We start from the raw sequence: 16,628 nt of genomic DNA, 5'->3' as shown, positions 1-16,628 counted from the left end.
TATGGCACAATCGTAATTTAACAGAAGCTTTGAGGTTAAAATCGTTATTTAGAACATCATACAAATTCGTTTCCATAAACTGGTTTGGTGATAAACCGGACTTTCCCATACGTAATGGTTTAAGATTCTGATAAACCGAACTTTTGCTACAGTTTACTATATAAGTATGAGTCGAAATTCGAACAAAACTGTTGCTTACGTAAACGAAGCATTCTACAAATCAAGAAAATATCAAAATTTTAAGAATCCTCATTGATGATTAAGTTGCTTGATCTGAGCATATCTTGATCTCTTGTTTCTCCTCCACACAAACATTAGATTCTGTGGTAAGTGTTTTCTCTTCATCGACTTTAGTCTCGGTCACATTATCCTGCTTTTGACGGTGACTACGATCATATTTAGAAGAAGCTAAGTGATCCAAAGCCATTACTACATCAGCTATCACCGGTCTCATACTAGGCTGTTCTTGAACACACATTGCAGCTATTGCAAGTGCTTGATACAATCCTCTAACCGGATAATCTCCTTCGAGTAACGGATCAACCATTTTCTTGAAATTCTTCCTATCTTTAAACAAGGGATTTGCCTGTAACATTACAGTCAAAACTGTGAATTATGATGCTCAATTAGAAAAAGGAGAAAGAGATGTTTTTAGTCTTTACCCATTCAACAAGACTCTGGTGATTACGTGTTCTCGTGTTATCGTAAGCTTTCCTTCCAGTAATAAGCTCCAAAAGAACAACTCCGAAACTGTATACATCTGATTTGAATGTGAGTTGTCCAGTTAATGCGTAATCAGGAGCACAGTAACCGTATGTTCCCATAACTCTTGTGGAAACATGAGTTTCACTTCCTCTTGGTCCTACTTTAGCTAATCCAAAGTCTGAGAGTTTTGCGTGATATCCTTCATCGATCAAGATATTCGAACACTTAAGATCACGGTATATCACAGGAGGTTTCATTGTATCGTGGAGATACTCTAGTCCTCTTGCTGCACCAGCCGCTATTTTCATTCGAGTGTTCCAAGCAAGCGGGTTTTTACCAGAAGGAAGATCTAAAACCAAACAGAATACACGAAAACAAGTTAACATAATCAATAAAGCAATGTGATGCAATACCAATATAACATACCATGAAGGTGATTATCCAGAGATCCTAGAGGCATATACTCGTAAACCAACAGTCTCTGAACACCCTCAGCGCAAAATCCTATAAGCTTGACGAGATTTGGATGATCAGCGAGACTTAATGTCAACACTTCAACAACAAACTCCCTGATTCCTTGAGCACCATTCCGATCAAGTTGCTTAATTGCAACAACCTATCGAAACACCATTCACAAACTCTTAAAACCTCTAACCAAACTAGCCACAATACACTGTAACTCATTAGATCAAGATACAAATACTAAACCTGATTGATTTTCTCAATGAAACCTTTGTAAACTTTTCCAAAACCTCCTTCTCCTAGAAAACAATCCGACTTAAAGTTTCCAGTAGAAACAGAGAGTTCTTCAAATGTAAAAGTCTGTGCTTTCTTCACTATAACTTCATCTTCAACATTAGTATCTTTAGCATCCAAAGCTAATTGATCCTTCTTAGTAACTATCTCCTTGCTTACATCTCCACATATACTAACTTTTAAACAATCTACGCAACAAAGACATAACAACAAACACATCAGAACGAATCCATAAATGCAACATTAAGAACACAAAACCTAATTATCGCAAGATTCTAAATTTCGAAATAAAAATCGATTTTTTATGCGAAATCAAGTCGATACCTGAGCTGGGTTGTGTCAGCTTATCTCGATTTGCATTGACGGTGAGTTTTTTTGGGGTGAAATCGTTGTTCTTCGTGGTTTTGGTATCTGATCGTTTGTTCGATTTCGGAGTGCGTCCGAAACATCCCATCGCTAAAGCTAGAAGCTTTTTTCTCACGTTGGAGAAAAAACCCCTAGGAAGTTTGGAATTAGACACAGAGAATTGGAAAACGGAAAAATCTGGGAAAAGAAGATGAAGAGTTACGGAAAAAGAAAGAGAGACAGAGAGAGAGAAGAGGGTAAAGTGAGAGAAGAGATGCTTAATTTGAACTTTTTTAAAGGAAGAAGAAGAAGAAACGTAAGTTATTGTCTACGGGAAGGTGTATTATAAGGGTTATTAATAGTGACCAATAAGGTGCGTGTAGTTAAATTTGGGTCTTGTGGAGTAAGTCAAAGTGAGATGTGACTTTGTGGGAGCTGCTAGGTCAAAACTTTTTTGTATGTCAAGATATTTGTCATAAAATTAGCTAATCTTTCTTAAAGCTCACCAATCACGAAATTATGAGAAGATATACGTTGTCAAAGGACTAGAGAGTCCTCATGTATCTATCACGCCCATTCTTCATTGCTTGAATGTCTTGGAAGCGTTTCATGAACCATATCGTCGACACTTCATCATCAGGAGGATCATGTAGCTTTTGATGGCATGTATCTTATAACGATGGAAGATGAAGATCATTTCTAATGGGACGAAACCAGGTCTATCCATTTGATTAAGGCATGGTTAACCACTTCGAGTGGTAATATATCCAAATTTTGGAAGAGATTTTTTTCTATGTTGTGTCTTTTAAAAGATAAATCACAAAGTTCACGTGAATTGATTTACATTGTGGAGAGTCAAAATGGTTAAATGTTGTCATTCTAAGATTATTTTTGGAGTTGATGGAATTGGAAAGGAAGCTTATGTATGAAGAATTGACGGACATAAAAACTGGTGTGGTTGTTATTTTCTATAAGGCCATGTTTAGAGCATAATCCATCTTACAAAACTCTTATTGCTTTAAGAGGTACGACTAAACAACACATAAAGCTGACCAAATATTAAAAATTTCTGATTTTTGATGGACCATTTATAAGTTTTAGCTTGAAAAGATTTAGAAAAGTGATAGATCCTCTGGTTTTGTGAACTGTCAATAAAGCCCACCTTTCTTATAAGCTTTACTTGTGGCTAAACTTGTTATTAAATATATCTTTACTGGTTGGATGACTTCCTCCCAAAGCACATTTTTTTTTAGATTCACAAAGATAGTTACAAAGATTATTTTTAGCTAATTCTCCTGAAATTAAACTTTACAAACTAATTTTTTTCAATATTGATTCCAAAAAATATAGAACCTTTGGTTATAAGACTCAAAAGATTAATTAGTACATTCATAAATTTTCTTGTTATTTGCACCCCTCCAAATTCACACTGAAAACTAAGTAATATAATGAGAGAAAGAAATTTAACTTTTTGAACGCAAACAATACTTTATGATTAACTTGAAGATACATAACGAAAATGATGGATGATGTAGCTATGGTGGGATAACTAAACAACGTGAAAAAGAAGCATTATTTACAAAGTCGATTGAAAGAGAAAAACAGTTAAACATAATTTTGTGTGGGAAAAAAAAGACAAATATAGTTTGGTTTCGTATATAACAAGAAACAATCTATAGTCCCCGGGACGGAGCTGGAGGAGGCGGAGACTTATTGTCGTTCTGCATCATCACTTGGAGAATGGAAGCCACAGTCTGAATTAAAGTCAACACAAGGAGAACGACTGCGGCAATGGTGGCAGTACCGGTCCAAAGATCTTTGAAATAAACTCGCCGAAGAGTGCCGACAGATCTGTTGAGACGATTGTCGTAGTGTTTGTTGAGGTTTTCGACTATATCGCTATAGTGAGATCCGAAATCCACGAGCCCTAAACATAGCTTGTTTACCATTTCTGTCACTGATCCTTGATGTCCTAACCAGTTCTTTACAATTCCTTTCAACGTAAAATTTGTTACAAATCTTAGAATTGAGAGAAGAAGAAAAAAAAACGTCGGTAACTTATAATATGAATATCCAACTTGGTACCTTTCTTGGCGAGCAAGTCAACGTCTTGATCGGTATTGATGAGGAAATCCAAGAAGGAGATGTAGTCACAAACAAAAGTAGTTCGAGGGTAATGACATTGCTCGAGTGCCATTAAATTCCTCACGACCCTCTCGGTGTTGTCTTCCACTGTGAAACAAGGCATTTTCAAGATTCCGTCTTTGAAAGTAATCACCAACGATAAATCATTTTCTTCATCCACATTCACAAAATTCACTCCTGCACTGTCTAGTTTGTCTGCGTTGTACATAATCTTTCTGCTCTTCGGTGGCTCGTTTTTTGCTATGTTAATTTGTTCTTCTGTCAAAGAAAGTGTGCTGACACGGACACACCGAAACAAATCTGTAAAATGTTGGAATCTCACTTCTTCTTTGATCTTTCCCTCAAACCTAAAAGCTCGAAGGGTAATATCACGAAACGTTTCCTTAGTATTGACATTTGAGGAAAAAGGTTCAAAGAGTTTCTCTAAAAGGGCATAAGGGAGTTGGTTCTCGAGCAAGATTAGATCTTCTAAAATGGCGGTAGCGTTTATGAGACGACTCTGGTTGAAAAGAATATCTTCTTTCTTGTTGAAGTTTAGGGTACTTCCGGTTTGAATGAAGAACAATAGTATGAACACCGAGTCGTGGAGGATCATTTCTACGAAATCTTTAGTATTGATCCATATTGTTGACTCGGCGTAGCTATCTCTTATGAATTTCTCATTTATTTCGATGATTCTCCTGAACTCTTTGACAGGTTGATCCCCATATATATCTGCAATACTATCAAGGCACTTCTTCTTGTGAAGCTCCATGTTCAGATAGTTCAAATATCTAGATTAACCATACGTATTAGCTTGACTTTTTAAGCAAAATCTATAAGTCTCAAACAAAAATAATACTAGTTAAAATACTATGTTGTTACTTGTTACCTTAAATCGGTTTTGTAGCGCTTGAGGGCTTCAGCTTTCTTGGAATGGTGAAGAGGTCCGATTAGCAGCATTTGAGGAGTGTAAGCCTCGGGGTTCACTTTGCGTAACCGGTCTGGTACTCTATAGATGCAACAAAACTCTGGTCTAACGGAAGAAGACCAAAGACCGGGAATCTTAGAATCCGCCGGTTGAGTCGTCTCTTTAGAAAGCCGTAGATATTGAATATATCCTTCGCCCATTGGTCTTGTTAGCATTGTTCCTCGTTCTAGATCCGAAAAAATATGTTCCTTCTCCTACAAGTAATAGTATAACAACAATTGATAAAAAAAAAACACATACACACTAACACACACACACCGGAACCTACTAAATACGTACCTCGTTGTTTTTAAACATCTCGCCCAGAACTGTGCTTAGAGATGTGGAGGGCTAATGCCAAAAAAAAAAAACGATTAATTTTTTTGGATAAAACTAAATAAATGTAATTGTTTTACAAACAATAGTCATATAAACTACCAAAACAAAAACAATAGTCATATAACCAAAAGAGAAATAACATATAGTACAACTTTCTATGATGTACAGCTATAATATTTTAATAAATGATTAGAAAATATCAAATCTGTATGCTGTAATTATTTCTCTTATAGTCCAAGTTTATCATCATATTTTTTTTCTAGCTGAAATTCTTAGGGATAAAAATATAATATTTTCCAATAAAATTTATAACCCAATTGAATCTGCTAAATGTGTTATCAATATTGAATACATGCATACCTCATTGTGTTTCAATATCTCACCCAGGGCGGTGCCGAGAGATTTGTGGTGCTAAGGCAAATAAAAAAATGAAACGTTAATATTATTTCGGATAACATATGCATCGTAAATAAAGTTCAATGTTTTATTTTTAAAATTAATAGAGGTAATTAACACTATTTTTAATCTATAAAATAAAATTTATAATCAAGAAATATAACACTAAAATGCAGATAATAGGACCAAATAGTATTTATACCTCTTTGTCTTTGAACATCTCGGTCAGGGTCGTGCCAGGAGACTTGATTTACAAAATTTATGATACATATTAGTGTTTAGATACTATATTTATTGTTTTTTAAATTAATAAAATAAAGGTTAGAGAGGGGAATTATAAATGGTCAGAACTAATATACTAACTGGCTAGTAGAAGACAAGAAAATGATAACAAACATCAATTAAGAAATAAATTTTATTTCCTGTATATACATATATACATATACACATATTTAAATGTATTTGTTTAACAAACCATATATTTAAAAGAGAAATAACATATAGTTAAACTATTTATGATTTTCAGCTATAGTAATTTAATAGATAATTAGAAAATATCAAATTTCTGTATTGTAATTATTTCTTTTTTAGTTTAATTTTATCATCTTATACTTTATTTTATTTTTCTAGCTAAAATTCCTAGGGATTAGAATATGTTATTTTTATTTTATTTTTCTTAACACACATGAACCTGCTAAATGCATTATCAATATTGGATACGTACCTCGTCGTCTTTTATATACTCTCGCTTCATGACCATTCCTAGAGATTCTGAGGACTAAACTAACACGAATAGAAAAATGAGACGTTTTTAATATATATGGATCGTAAATAAAGCTAACAACTATTTATATATATATATATAATACTAATAGAATTTTATATAAAGTTAAAATATTGTTTCTAAAACATTAGAAATAACTAACACTATTTTGTACTCTATGAAATAAAATCTTATAATAAAGAAAAATAGCACTAAAGTACATATTATACCAATATACCAAATAATATATATAGATATATACTCTTTTTAATGTTCAGATATTTTATTTTTGTTGTTTAAATTGAAGAAATAAAGGTTAAAGATTTGAATTACATATAATCAGAAGTCAGAACTGATACTACTAACAACTAGAAGACGACAACAAAAACTTTTTTTTTTGGGTTAAAAACATCAAAAACTTTGAAAACACACATAAATAAATTTTGTTTCCCTCGAACCTGGATCATGTGTACCGTCACCGTTGCTCTGTGAACTTATTTAGTTGTGCATGGATTGTAACATTACGAGGTTACAGATTTATATAAGATTACAAAAGGAAGATAGAGAACTATTATGACGTGAGTGTGAAAGATAATCTAATTCAAGCATTTTTATATTGCTTCTGACTTCGGCAAAATCATCCCAACTTTTTTATTCTTTATTTGAGGCAAAGAATTATGCTGTCAGGACTCAGGATTGAAGAAATAGAAAATCACAAACGCGGAACACATTGGATCATATGATGTTTGTTTTTCACAAAAGTTTCTCAATTGTTGTTAGTCCAATGGGATTTATAACCGGATAGGAGCTATTAGGATCCTGCGATTTTAACCCGAATCGAGAATACCAAAATCGAACCGAACAAACATTTTCGGTTTTCAGTTTGGATTCAATCCTCTTGGCTGAACCAATAGACATATTTTTTATTAGTGTTCGGTTACACAAGAATTTTGGTTCGATTCATGTTGAACTGATCAGTTTCTTGGATAACTTTTTTCTTTAAATAACCGGATTATACCAAAATTTGACAAATTATAACAAAATAAGATTGATTTCAAATGATACTTAATTACGATATAGTATTTTAAAAAAGTTTTGAATATCATCAACCTCTACATATACGATAATACTTTTTGAAATAACATTTTTCAATTGAAATATATACATGGTAGTACTTTTAGTTAAATACTTAAATGTTAAATCTATTTGATTCTACCTTCTTTATCGGAGTTCTGACTCTACTAAATTATATTATCCACGTAATAGATATTGATTATAGATCGGGGTTTTTTTCATAAAAAAATGTAAAACAAAAAAAAAATGAAATATATAAAAAGATACTTTATGCATAAGAATTTTGTCTTCTGATTCCCTACTACTCATAACCGTTTGGTTTACAGAAGAAGATTTGTGCGATGTGTTTACTCGAGTCTACTTAGTTTTAGTAACATATCTTGATGCACTTTGAATATAATTAGCTAACCAATAAAATAATCATTGAAGGTAAAATTTGAACACATTTGAAAAGAATCCAAATAATTGATTTTAAGATTTCTTATTGACTAGTAATCTATTTTCCGGAAAAGTATGACTTGTATAGTTGCATTTAAAATATGTCTTAGATTCTTTTATAAATTTTGAGAAAAATAAACAATTGAAAAAGGCAAAAGCTAGCCATCCCACTTTTCACCAAACTTATTATTAACTATGTCCCAACAACAAAATTAAATAATTACAGCAAATGAATAATGCTTTAAAAGTACATGTAAGATAAATTTCAGGGGCTTTTGTAAGATTGGACACATTTTGGCCCAATAATTAGAAAAAATGAACTTTTTGAATGGGTTTATGGAAATAAGCATATATTGGTAAGAAAAATGATGGTTTTGCCCCTTGTGTGAGGTTATAATGTTGATAAAACACCATTGTCTTTAACAAATTCTCCTGCAACTCAAATCCTCAATCCTCACTTCTCACTGCCGCACTTGCTTCATAAACACCATATTTGTCAACACCATCACCTTTAAGTCCATCAAAAACACTATTTCTTTCGTTTCCAACTTTCTCCGTCACCAACACGTCGTCTCCAATTAATCCAATCAATCAAGTTAAACGATTTGTTATGGAAGAAATATAAATCCTAAGGATACTATCTAGGAAACCCAAGGGTTCTACTCTTAAAAACGATTCAAATCAATTAATCCCCAATTCATCACTAATTCTAAACCAAAAAATTGTTCGTTATTGTCAACGGAATTCATTGTCATCACCGTTGAGAGAAGTACTGGAAAAATGAAGAAAAAATGCAAAAGGGTAAAAGCCTAACATAAACAGAAAGAGAAGTACCTATTTCTATAAGCATATGAAAAAGTACCTAATTAAACAAAGGCATACATTTAATTGTGCCGATCTCGTAATTGATCCATAAATTTCATTCTAAACTTTTGGTCTGTATCTTTTTTGTTATTTGCTAAATATTATCATTTACTTTAGTAGAATTAATAGTCTTACCATTTATCAATCTTGTAATAACATTAACTCATTAAGGATTATAACTTTTTGACGTAATTTTACTATTTCTAAAATTCCTCAACTCAAAAAGAGAAAGAAGCTAATAAAAGTAATCAAACACACTTAATTATACATTGCATTTAAGATACAAACACTCAAACAGACACTTAGAGCATACAAATTACATAATTAAATCCAAACCAAACCCAACCCAAACCAAATCAAAAATATCTCCCAGAGGACATCATTACTCCACTTTAAAAACACGTAGAAACAACAAATTAGGGAGATATTTTTGCTTACAACATAATCAAAAGCAAATTAATCACACCATTACGTATTCCCAGTTTAACCCACAAAAAAACGAAGTTAAACCGGGTCGTACCACACATAAGAAAACAAACCACCATAAAACCGAACCGGACTTGGAGAAAAAAGTAGCGTTCTGTTTTCAAAAACGAACAGAACCACTCAGCTTTCTTCTCAAGAGTGCCATGGTGGTGGCACTTTCATAATTATGTCTTTATGTCTGTTTGTTGTTTAAGTGGATTCGTTGTTCTGGTCGGAGGTGTATCCACTCCCTGGAGGAGTGGTGGTTGAGGAAGAAGAGCCACCACCACCACCTCCGCCGTTCCTCCTAAACGATCCACCAGCTTTCACGGCGGCGGAAACAATGGAATTGGCTAAGAAACCAAAGATCTCTCGCTTCACCTTTCCACGGCGAGGCGGTAGCTCAACGCTCCTCGCGGTGGAGGATTTGGTCTTCACAGACTCCATAAATGTCAAGTTTCTCTGCAAAGATAAAACATTAGTGTGTGTAAGAAGCAAATCTACAAAGAAGTTGAAAACATATAAAACAATTATTGTAAAACATAAATATAGTGTTTAAGAAACAAATCTACATATATAAAAAAGAATTAAGAAAATCATATGAATCTTAAAGGGTTCTTTAATTCAGAAAGAAAGGTACAGATAAGGCTAGTCTTGCTTCTTGTTAAAGCAAGAGACAAATTTCTTATTAGAACAAATGTTACTAAAAATGTTTTTTTGCTGAGAAGAGGAAAGAAAAGTAGAAGGATAAGAAGAGAGATGGAGTTTAATTTATAGGCAAAGAAAGAGTAAAGATAGCTCCAAAATCCAAATTAATTAATTATTAAACATGATTAGGAATTGGTCTTCTGTGGAAAAATTGCTCAGAAATGTGGTAAGGTTCGGTGTTTATTCAGAATGCATGGTGGGTCAATGGTTTCTAGGGGCACATATTATATTTTATTAATATTTTATAATACCTTGTACTTTTGTCATGAATATTCAAGAATGCTTTAAGAAACACCACTGGAGGTGTTCTAAGAAGCTTATGAATACGTGTGTGTGTGTGTGAATACTTGGGGTCATGCACCTAAAAGTCACGAAACAAGTTGAAGTAGATCAAGGTAAGTGATAAATGAAATAAAACAAAAAGGAATCATCTTATTTAAAATCCATTGCCAAACTCTAATGGAAACAAAAGAGAGTCTTCATATTAAAACAAAATATAATGTTCATTATATTTTCATTAATAAACTATAGAGTTGGTGCATATATAGACTAGTCCAATTAGAAACTCATGAACCTTAGTCTAAGGGATGATAACGTTTCATATATTTAAGATTTAAGATGATCCAAACTTCAATGTTATGAAAATTGCATCACTAAAGATGTGTAGTAAGATTTAGTGACAATATGAAGTGTTTTTAGTTTTTTACAGATAATGTGAATTTATTTTAGTTTAGCTTTTTGGGTTGTTTCACAATTTAGTTTAGTTAGTTTCTAGATGAAGAAAGGAAAGTCTCGAGCAAGTTCGGTCGTTGACTTTGGTGAAAGAAAACATTTCTTTTGTTTTCTCTTACCATAGAGAAAAATGTATTTCGTAAAGTGATTTAAACACGTTTAAATATGTAATTGCTTTTAATCTGGTAGTTTAAAAGTATAGTATATGGTTTTACCATTTGGACCGCAAGTTTGTGTAGTATTAGACAATATGTTTTCTACATTGAGATTGCATTTAGATTTATCATTTTAACAGCATCCAATTTTTGTAGATTTTTTAGAAAAACAAAAATAAGCATTTGAAGTTTATTAACCAAACAAGCGACATATTCAATTTTTACTACAAAGATTTTGAATTTCAGATCAAGAGCCACATTTTCGTCATGTCCACAACCATTAACATTTTCTTAGTATTTTTAACCTCTCAAATTTGTTTTTTGGCCTATATATTCGAATTTTTAATAACTTTACCGAATGAATATTCTAGGAAATTCATTGTAGTTGTAAAGTATCACTCTCATATAACGAATTCATCAATATAATATAATTAAGTGGACCAACAAAAATGTCAAAAAGACTTCATCCACCGTCCTTATTGAATTGGTATGACCCCATTCTAAAGCTTTTTATGAGCTTTCATGACTTCAAATCATCCAAACATGAATCACATTAATTAGACCGTCCTTCCATTTATCACTAGCTCAGACTTTTGGATTGTATAGCTTAATGAGTTTCCCTAGTTGTATACACTTTTATGTACCTAGAAGTACGATTAGTGAAATACAATTTTAAAACGTTCACAATGGCCAAAAAGAAACCATGTGACGAATCGTAGCTCTTACAAAGCTCATCAATCACTATAGCTTCTCCCAATCCAATGGTCAGGCTCCCATTAGATTGATTGTGTTAACTCTTTCATTGTCATATTCTGAGTTGGTTTTTAAAGTTCACGCGTTTTTATTTTGATGGTTGGACTAAAACCTCTACAAAGAGTATCTTATTTATTTATATACTCAACAACTATAATTAAAATGTTAAATTTTATTGTAGTTGTTTGTCTATTCAACTTTCTGTGGATTAATCCTGATATTAATATGTCATTGGTTTATCAAATACTAATCATGCACGTTATTTGTGACGTTCCTTCACTTTTTCCACTTTCCTTCTTTTATACTTGACCAAATAAGAAAATCTTAAAAGTTCAAAGCACATCAAACAAATATAAACTACTCAAAATCAAATTTAAACCAGAGTTAACAAAGATACACTGCTTAGCTGGATCCAATGTTTTGAAAAAGACTTGCTAGTTCCTCGGAATATTATTATAAGTTCAATAAAAATTACAATATAAACAGAATCCGCAACTTAATTATTTATATCTTTTGGCTTGTATCGTTTTATTTTTGGTCAACAATGATATCAACGTTTATTGTTTATACATTATTAAGATTTATATTTTTCTATTCGATCAAATTTTTTTATAATGCATTCATAGATTCAAACAAAAATTGAGTTTATGTCGTTACCATTCACTCAAATTTTATTTACTATTTCAAATTTTCACATAAAGGATAGTCAGGAAACAAAAGCTATAATATATTATAATTTTTAGTAAACATTATTTGGCATAAAATTGTAAAAAAAAAAAATCGATTTTACAAACAAAAAAATATACTTTATGAATGTGGTATTCATTTTAAATTTTTCGCCAAAATATTATTTATTTTGATAGCCAAAACGGCAAAACCCAAAAGGCCCAAAACGAATCTTAAATATGGTCCGGGTCATGGATAATACAAAACGGGTCAGGCCTAATCATCTCTTTAAGGCCCAATATGGTTTAGTAAGGAAAGGACTCTCAATTTGGCGGGAGAGAGAAAGAGAAGCTTCTCTAATCTCTTCACCGTCTAAAGAATATTTCCGACGCCGGAGACGAAAACAAAAAATGGCAAACAAACTCATCGGAGAAATGGGTCTTCACACCAAAATCTCAAACATCTTCGCTGCAAGAAACATCATCACCGCCAAGGTTTTTCTTTATATTCTCCGATGATTCAATCATGTCTTAGGTTTTCGAAATTTGGGTATAATAGTAATTGAATATAGGATGCATTATCAATGACGGAATTTGAACTAATGGAGCTGTTAGATGTTGGAATGAAAGAGATAAGATCAGCAATTTCATTCATCAGTGAAGCTACTTCTCCACCATGTCAATCTGTAAGCTCTTTATTTTTTTTTGCTTTATATGATTGATATGCTTTTATAATCTAGAGTACTTTTTGTTCATGTAATGTGTTCAAAGGCTCGATCTTTACTGGAGAAGAAGGTCGAAAACGAACATTTATCAGGTCATCTTCCTACACATTTGAAGGGGTTAGATGATACCTTGTGTGGTGGGATACCTTTTGGTGTTCTTACTGAGTTAGTTGGTCCTCCTGGTATTGGTAAATCACAGGTTAGTTTCTTAGAAGATTGAAGATTTTATTATGTCTCATTGTTGTATAGTTAAGTTGAAAGTTGGTACCTTTGGTGTGTTTGCATACAGTAAAAAGTTTTCTCTGCTACGCAGTTTTGCATGAAACTTGCGTTATCAGCTTCGTTTCCAGTAGCTTATGGAGGATTAGATGGTCGTGTGATATACATAGATGTGGAATCCAAGTTTAGTTCAAGAAGGTAAACTGTTTTTTTTTGTTTTTTCTCACATGGTATATTTATGTGCATAGTCCTCAGAGAATGTATATTTCAGGGTGATAGAGATGGGACTGGAAAGCTTTCCGGAAGTGTTTCATCTTAAAGGAATGGCACAAGAGGTTGTGTGTGGAACAGCTATATGGTTTATTCTTTGTGTTTATGTCTTTGGTTAAGTCTTCTCATATTCCAGATTGCTTACATATAACTATTTGCAGTGCAGATGGCTGGAAGAATCCTTGTTTTGCGTCCAACATCTTTAGCTAACTTTACTGAAAGGTCCGTAAGATTTTGCTCATCATTGTGTTAGTTAAACTTAAAGGAAATACGAAAGTGCATCACTGAAACGTTGTTAGTATATAAAATTCTTTCTTTCTAATTGGCAGTATACAAGAACTCAAGAATTCAATTCTTCAAAACCAAGTAAAGCTTCTAGTGATTGATAGTATGACAGCTCTTCTTTCAGGGTTAGTCTAATTTCTATTTCCTTGCTGATCATTGTCATATCATTCTTGCTCCTTTGGTGACCTTAGTAACAAGGTATTTTGCTTTTCAGCGAAAACAAACCAGGAGCTCAGAGACAACCTCAGTTGGGTTGGCATATCTCTTTCTTAAAGTATGAACGTTAGTCTCATGTCAGCTCAAAGCTTGTAACGTAGCTTCACATCCATACTTCATCTGTTAGATTGATTAAAATTGATCTCTGACATTTCCAGATCGCTTGCTGAATTTTCACGGATTCCTATAGTGGTGACTAATCAAGTTAGATCTCAAAACCGCGATGAAACTAGTCAGTATTCTTTCCAAGGTACAATAAACAGAAACTGAAGTATCTTTATAAGGTTTTGTGATCCTTGTTAATTCCCATTCACCACAATCATAGATTTCCTCTGCAACAGCTAAAGTTAAAGATGAATTCAAAGACAACACAAAGACATATGATTCTCACCTTGTTGCTGCATTGGGGATTAACTGGGCTCATGCTGTAACCATCCGACTGGTCCTTGAAGCCAAGTCAGGCAAGGCTTTGTAAAGCATTTGTAAGGTCTCAGTAACTACCAAGAATGTATGTTCATGGGATTGGTTTCACGCTTTTTGCAGGTCAGAGAATCATTAAGGTGGCAAAATCTCCTATGTCGCCTCCTTTAGCCTTCCCGTTCCATATAACATCAGCTGGGATTTCATTGCTGAGCGACAACGGGACTGAACTGAAAGGTCCAGGAATCAACACCATTCATGCTCGAGGTATAGTTGATCCCGATTATGTCGCTTTATTTCGCACATTTTAGCATGAATCCAACTTGAGCTGATAAAGAGATTCTGTTGAAATAAGTCATTAGCCTTCTGATGCATTTGATAACCTTTTGAGGTAGAGTGAATATTACAGTATAAAAAGATTAACACTAATGATGAGGAGAATGCAGGGCACAGCGACATGATAAATTTTCACGGGGACTGCTCGTAGCTAAGCAAAGGTGGCCTGTTACGATTATCAACTACATCAACTTCCAAATGCTGCAAATAATCACTATAGTAAGTAATTAGTTCTCAATCCAACCTTATTAGGAAAGACTTATATTTAGACATTGATGTATATATGTAGGCTTCCATGTTACCAATGAAACGGATGATTAAGTCTCACAATATTCAGTTTATGTTTGGTAAGTTAGATCTATGCACTCTATATAACTTCTTTGCTTTTGGTAAATGGTTTGTTTGTATGTTCATACGAAGAAAATGGTTATCTTTATTGGCTCTTATCAAAGTTGAAATTAGGTTTACTTTATTAATGACAAGAAAAGACTTGATAAAGAGGACGTCAAGGTTTATCTTTTGTTATCTTCGTTCACTTTTTTAGTATATGATTTTTCTAATATTCCACTGGTCGACTCAATTTTATGGGAATCATCTTCTGAAAGAATGAATCAGCAAATGTAAGTCACTACAAGTATGGAAAATCGGTGAAAGTAACACCCAATTTAAAAATTAATCTGCTCCATTACATGTTAAAATTTTGAAATTGTGCTAACATAGATAAGTTGATGTGAAACTAAATCAACTCAAAGGTAAGAAAACTGTAGATAATTTTGCAAGTGATAGTAACTAAATGAAAAATGAAAGAGTTGTTTGAACTTATTGGGCTAGCGACCTAATCATCTCTTTAATAAGATTTAACTCTCTCCTTTCATTAATAGTAATGTCCTCAAATCTCATTTTCGGATTGGATCTTTCAGATGGTAGTATCATCAGTGAGCAAGAGCTTTATTAAATGTCAAGTCTTCTCTACACGTCAACTCGTAAAGTACTATCAACATTAAGGTAGCTTGATTTTGATAGGATTACATTTTTCATTTAAGCAAATTGGTGTAATCAATAAAGAAGGTCAAATAATTTTATGTCTTTTATACATATTGGAAAAACCTCATGTCAACATCATATTTCTAGACAGTTGTCGGGTTCTTCTTTTCTTAAATCCAATAACAAAAAAAGATCCGCAAGTGATCAAGAAAAATCTGGTTCTAACGAGTATGATATTTTACATGACCCGGCTAATCATATATACTTAATTCAAGGATGGCATCATATTCCATGCCCCATGATTATTATATTAATCTTTCTTTTATCGTTATTTTAGTTTTAAGAAGCCACTAGAAAACTTCATGGGCACTAAAGATACTAAATTTAAATTGGATACGTTTTTTAATTGATGGCATCCACTGCATTTGGATTTTGATGAACTAATAATCTTATTCAATTCGTATCTTACATATAATATTTGAAACATCTGTAATATAATAGATTCACGCATAAATGTTGTTGGAGGCAATGAGTTGATTAGGTAATAATGTTTGTGAGGTTAACATGTTTGGGGTGAACCAGTTATCATATATCCTTTTCTTTAAAATGTGTATAGTACATTTAGACTCTCTCTTTACATAATCATCACATACAATTTTTTACTCCATGTTATAATTTTTTTTATCTTTCAAGATGTTATTATATGTGATGTCCAAAACAATTGATAAAAAAAATTCAAGATAAAGAGAGATATTATCTTCGTTTATGTAATTGATTTATGTCTGCATGTGCCTTCAGACCCACTTTGGGAATTGTTTTGAAGATAAGCAAACTTAAATTTTGGATTACTTGAGTGATTTCAGAGCGAGATAATTAAAAGTGATTCAAATGAATTATTTTATTTTTGAGTGTGATATTTTG

General features: G+C 32.7%; 4 protein-coding genes across 16 annotated transcripts; 1 reads left to right on the top strand and 3 right to left on the bottom strand.

The window, feature by feature from the left end:
• Positions 1 to 20: 20 nt before the first annotated feature.
• Positions 21 to 2,101, bottom strand: AT2G28590 (Protein kinase superfamily protein). Of its 2 annotated transcripts, NM_128419.3 has the most exons (5): positions 1,786 to 2,089; positions 1,414 to 1,649; positions 1,132 to 1,321; positions 663 to 1,054; positions 21 to 586 (listed from the first exon to the last, which is right to left on the bottom strand). In NM_128419.3, the coding sequence occupies exons 1-5, from the start codon at positions 1,913 to 1,915 to the stop codon at positions 260 to 262; spliced, it is 1,275 nt and encodes a 424-aa protein (NP_180426.1). In that variant the 5' UTR covers positions 1,916 to 2,089; the 3' UTR covers positions 21 to 259. The 2 variants fall into 2 exon arrangements, with proteins under 2 accessions (NP_180426.1, NP_001324101.1); NM_001336180.1 differs by having other exon boundaries at positions 47 to 1,054; positions 1,786 to 2,101.
• Positions 2,102 to 3,275: 1,174 nt separating this feature from the next.
• On the bottom strand, positions 3,276 to 6,944 carry AT2G28580 (transmembrane protein, putative (DUF247)). 6 transcript variants are annotated; one of them, NM_001336175.1, is made up of 8 exons: positions 6,857 to 6,944; positions 6,360 to 6,413; positions 5,838 to 5,879; positions 5,600 to 5,650; positions 5,201 to 5,251; positions 4,823 to 5,115; positions 3,892 to 4,724; positions 3,276 to 3,799 (listed from the first exon to the last, which is right to left on the bottom strand). In NM_001336175.1, exons 1-8 carry the CDS (start codon positions 6,863 to 6,865, stop codon positions 3,480 to 3,482), a joined length of 1,653 nt encoding a protein of 550 aa, NP_001325136.1. In that variant the 5' UTR covers positions 6,866 to 6,944; the 3' UTR covers positions 3,276 to 3,479. The 6 variants fall into 6 exon arrangements, with proteins under 6 accessions (NP_001325136.1, NP_180425.2, NP_001325135.1 ...); NM_001336176.1 differs by having other exon boundaries at positions 3,283 to 3,788; positions 6,857 to 6,933; NM_001336177.1 differs by having other exon boundaries at positions 3,283 to 3,799; positions 3,892 to 4,673; positions 6,857 to 6,933.
• Positions 6,945 to 8,971: 2,027 nt separating this feature from the next.
• Positions 8,972 to 9,984, bottom strand: AT2G28570 (uncharacterized protein). 2 transcript variants are annotated; one of them, NM_001336174.1, is made up of 2 exons: positions 9,880 to 9,984; positions 8,974 to 9,701 (listed from the first exon to the last, which is right to left on the bottom strand). In NM_001336174.1, the coding sequence occupies exon 2, from the start codon at positions 9,684 to 9,686 to the stop codon at positions 9,450 to 9,452; it is 237 nt and encodes a 78-aa protein (NP_001323524.1). In that variant the 5' UTR covers positions 9,687 to 9,701; positions 9,880 to 9,984; the 3' UTR covers positions 8,974 to 9,449. The 2 variants fall into 2 exon arrangements, with proteins under 2 accessions (NP_565675.1, NP_001323524.1); NM_128417.2 differs by having other exon boundaries at positions 8,972 to 9,984.
• Positions 9,985 to 12,603: 2,619 nt separating this feature from the next.
• On the top strand, positions 12,604 to 15,875 carry RAD51B (DNA repair (Rad51) family protein; the record flags this gene model as incomplete). 6 transcript variants are annotated; one of them, NM_001336172.1, is made up of 14 exons in its annotated part: positions 12,610 to 12,747; positions 12,825 to 12,938; positions 13,024 to 13,176; positions 13,291 to 13,394; positions 13,468 to 13,531; positions 13,633 to 13,688; positions 13,796 to 13,876; positions 13,966 to 14,025; positions 14,126 to 14,217; positions 14,309 to 14,428; positions 14,511 to 14,654; positions 14,834 to 14,942; positions 15,013 to 15,070; positions 15,644 to 15,875. In NM_001336172.1, the coding sequence occupies exons 1-12, from the start codon at positions 12,664 to 12,666 to the stop codon at positions 14,872 to 14,874; spliced, it is 1,113 nt and encodes a 370-aa protein (NP_001323470.1). In that variant the 5' UTR covers positions 12,610 to 12,663. The 6 variants fall into 6 exon arrangements, with proteins under 6 accessions (NP_180423.3, NP_001323470.1, NP_001323469.1 ...); NM_001336173.1 differs by lacking the exon at positions 15,644 to 15,875 and having other exon boundaries at positions 12,611 to 12,747; positions 15,013 to 15,224; NM_001036361.2 differs by lacking the exon at positions 15,644 to 15,875 and having other exon boundaries at positions 12,611 to 12,747; positions 14,834 to 15,224.
• Positions 15,876 to 16,628: the final 753 nt, after the last annotated feature.

This window comes from Arabidopsis thaliana, chromosome 2 (genome assembly GCF_000001735.4).
Source record: "Arabidopsis thaliana chromosome 2, partial sequence".
Lineage (NCBI taxonomy): Eukaryota > Viridiplantae > Streptophyta > Magnoliopsida > Brassicales > Brassicaceae > Arabidopsis > Arabidopsis thaliana.
The sequence above is the reverse complement of the archived record's forward strand: the minus strand, read 5'-3'. Positions and strand labels throughout refer to the sequence as shown.